Here is a 2846-nt window from a genome sequence, read left to right on the forward strand (position 1 = left end):
AAGAGGGACCAGTTCTTGGAGAGGGATATGGTGTTTGGGAGAGTAGAAAGACAGTGGAGGAGAGGAAAACCATTGATGAGATGGATTGATTCAGTGACTGGGATAATGTGGGTAGGGGACAGTGAGATTGGCACAGGATAGAGCAGGGTTTAGGGCTCTTATACTGGGGTCATTGTGAGTTGCAGGTGACTTGATGGACATAACAACTTTGTGTTTTCTCCAGTATTTCTAATTTCCACACTAAACCTATACAGTTTTTATTGGGAATAAAAGGAAAATAAATAAGCTGCTATTAAGTGAGGAAGCATTACTTCTTCTCTTTTGTATTTCTTATGCATCTTGGACACAATGTCAGAGTTATGTTAGCGTCACAAATGAAATGGGAAAATTTATCCTTTTAAAATCTTTTAGAAAACCTTATATTTTATTTTTTTTAAACCTTACTTTTTTTAAGAAATGGGTATAATTTTAAGGCATTAGAAATTCCAAAGACTAACCAGACTAATGCCTTAAAATTAAGCCCATTTCTTAAAAAAACAATATGGACAATCTCCTATGCTATCTATATACAGCCCTGGCACCTGAGTATATTCTGACTTGGCGGCAATGATCAAACTACTTGCCAAAGAATAAGATGAAAAGAGAGGGTGTGGATTGTGGCTGGAAGTTTATAGAAGGAGCCCTTTAACTAGATTTCCTACTCTCTGAGAAATCTTTAGTAAATTGTAAAGTGGGTGTGGGCTTGTTTCAGTAACAGGAAGTGACAGTGACAAGTTACAGCCACCGCCCAACACTGTGCAAAAAATGTCCCAGCGATAAAGCTAACATGCATCCCCGCCCCATCAATCTTTTCCCTAGAAGACAATCTTTACTTTAAAATATAGATCTAATTGTGCTTTTATCTGCTTTAATGGTGTCTCATTGCAGCAAGGACAAAGTCTAAAACCTTTAATGTGTCCTCAAGGACACATTTTGCAATCATCATTGCCTTATCCTTCTAGCCACAGCTAGAATCCCTTTACCCCTGACTCTTGGCTGTGCTTTAACAACCTTAAAATTCTTTATGACAGACATTGAGGTTGAGGGAAGACAGAGAAAGAGAGGAGGAATGATGTATACTGCATTGAAACAGATGAAGGGGAGAACTGTTTAAAAGAAATATGTTGTTGTTGTTGTTAAGTGCCGTCGAGTCGCAGGCAACTCATAGCGACCCTAAGAAGGAGAATCCTTGACGCTTGGGTGCCTTTCTTTCTCTCTCCAAGTTCATAGGGTTTCTGGAGGCAAGGTATTATGGAAGCGGATATATGAAGAGATATATGATAGGATATGATTGTCATGACAGGAGTCCAGAATGAAAACTGCATGGTGGAGTGGACTTGGGGGGAGGGAGTGCATAACAATGAAAGAGTTTTTCTTTTACTTTTCAAGGAGAAGAGTGAATTGGAGGTGGGAGGGGGAAGAGAGAAAAGTGCAACAATGAACAACTGGAAACCCTAAGTCTCTGTAAACTTTCATTAAAATGAATAGAAAAAGAAAAAAATTCTAGAGCCAGCACCTTCCCATACTCACGCAAAACCTTTACATTTGGCAGAAAGTAGTTATTTTTTCTCAGGGAAACCTTTCCAATTTATCAATCCAGATCAGATTCCTTATTATATGACCAGAATATTTTTCTTTCAGAGCACTTGCCACCATTTAAAGTGAAAGAACTTGTGTGAGCATTTGATTTGTGTTTGTATTTCCTGATCGGCTATCAGCTCAATGGTGTGTGAAGCTCCTGCTCCTTTGAGTTCAGTATGACTCTTAATGACCCTGTGACCATCAGAAATGACCCTTGTTCTAGCCTGTGGCATCTTTATTATCTCTGATATACTGGAATCCATTGCTATAGTCACTGTGTCAATGCATTTTTTTTTTAATTTTATTTTTTTAGAATCTTCATCTTTTTCTCTGATCCTACACCCTTCCACGCATGATGTCCCTTTCCGAGGACTGGCCCATCCTAAGAACGTGCCCATCCTTGCTTCCAAGGCCCAGTTTGTCTGTACCATCTTCAAGACCTTTCTGTTTGAGCACCGGCCGTCGCCAAGCGCCAAGAGCTCCTGGAGGCTGGTTACCGCAGCGCTTAGTGAAGGGCGGAGCTCAGGCCCGAGACCAGGACGAGGAGGAGGCGGCCGGACCCACCCAGAAGCCCGGCAAGACCGCTCCTGGTCGGAGAAGGCCCCCACTCCGAGGCCACGAGAGCAAAGCGAGGAGGAGGACAAGTGCGGGAAGGAGCCCAGCTCGGCAAAGCTGTTGGGCACAAGCTGACCAAGATCAGATGCAGCATCTGCCCCGCATCCACCACTCGCGTTCACACTGCTCTATCTAAACCTAAACCCTGCTCTATCTCTTGCCAATCTTACTGTCTCTGACAAACCTATCCCCATTACCCCAGTGACAGAATCAATCCATCTCATTGAAGGTCTTCCTCTCCTGTGCCATCCCTCCACCCTCTCAAGCATGATAACCCTCTCCAAGGACTGGTCCTTCCTTGCAACATGTCCAAAGTATGTCAGAAGACGCTTCAGAATCCTTGCCTCCAAGGAGCAGCCTGGCTTCACCCTCTCCAGGATGAACTTGTTTGTTTTCCTAGCAGTCCATGATATATTCAATACTCTTCTCAGCACCAAAACTCAAAGACATCAACTGTCCTTCTATCATCCCTAGTCATTGTCCAGCTCTCTGAAGCATAGCAAGTAATGGCAAAGACCATGGCCTATATCAGGCACACCTTCGTCTCCAGGCTGAAATAATTGCTCCTCAGTACCTTGGCCAGGTCTCTGACAGCAGACTTTCCCAATGCA

The 2846-nt window shown here is 43.1% G+C and overlaps 1 protein-coding gene across 1 annotated transcript in view; it reads left to right on the plus strand.

Moving 5' to 3' along the window:
- The window catches only part of LOC102863115 (high mobility group protein B2-like), a 22531-nt gene extending 20221 nt beyond the window's left edge, over positions 1-2310 (plus strand). The window contains exon 2 of the mRNA XM_006891538.1: positions 1991-2310. Coding sequence (XP_006891600.1) covers positions 1991-2310 — 320 coding nt within the window. The remainder of the gene's footprint in view (positions 1-1990) is intronic.
- The last annotated feature ends 536 nt before the right edge of the window (positions 2311-2846 follow it).

The sequence above is a fragment of the Elephantulus edwardii genome, unplaced genomic scaffold (assembly GCF_000299155.1).
Source record: "Elephantulus edwardii isolate Elephantulus edwardi_28Jun2011 unplaced genomic scaffold, EleEdw1.0 scaffold00099, whole genome shotgun sequence".
In the NCBI taxonomy this organism is placed as follows: domain Eukaryota; kingdom Metazoa; phylum Chordata; class Mammalia; order Macroscelidea; family Macroscelididae; genus Elephantulus; species Elephantulus edwardii.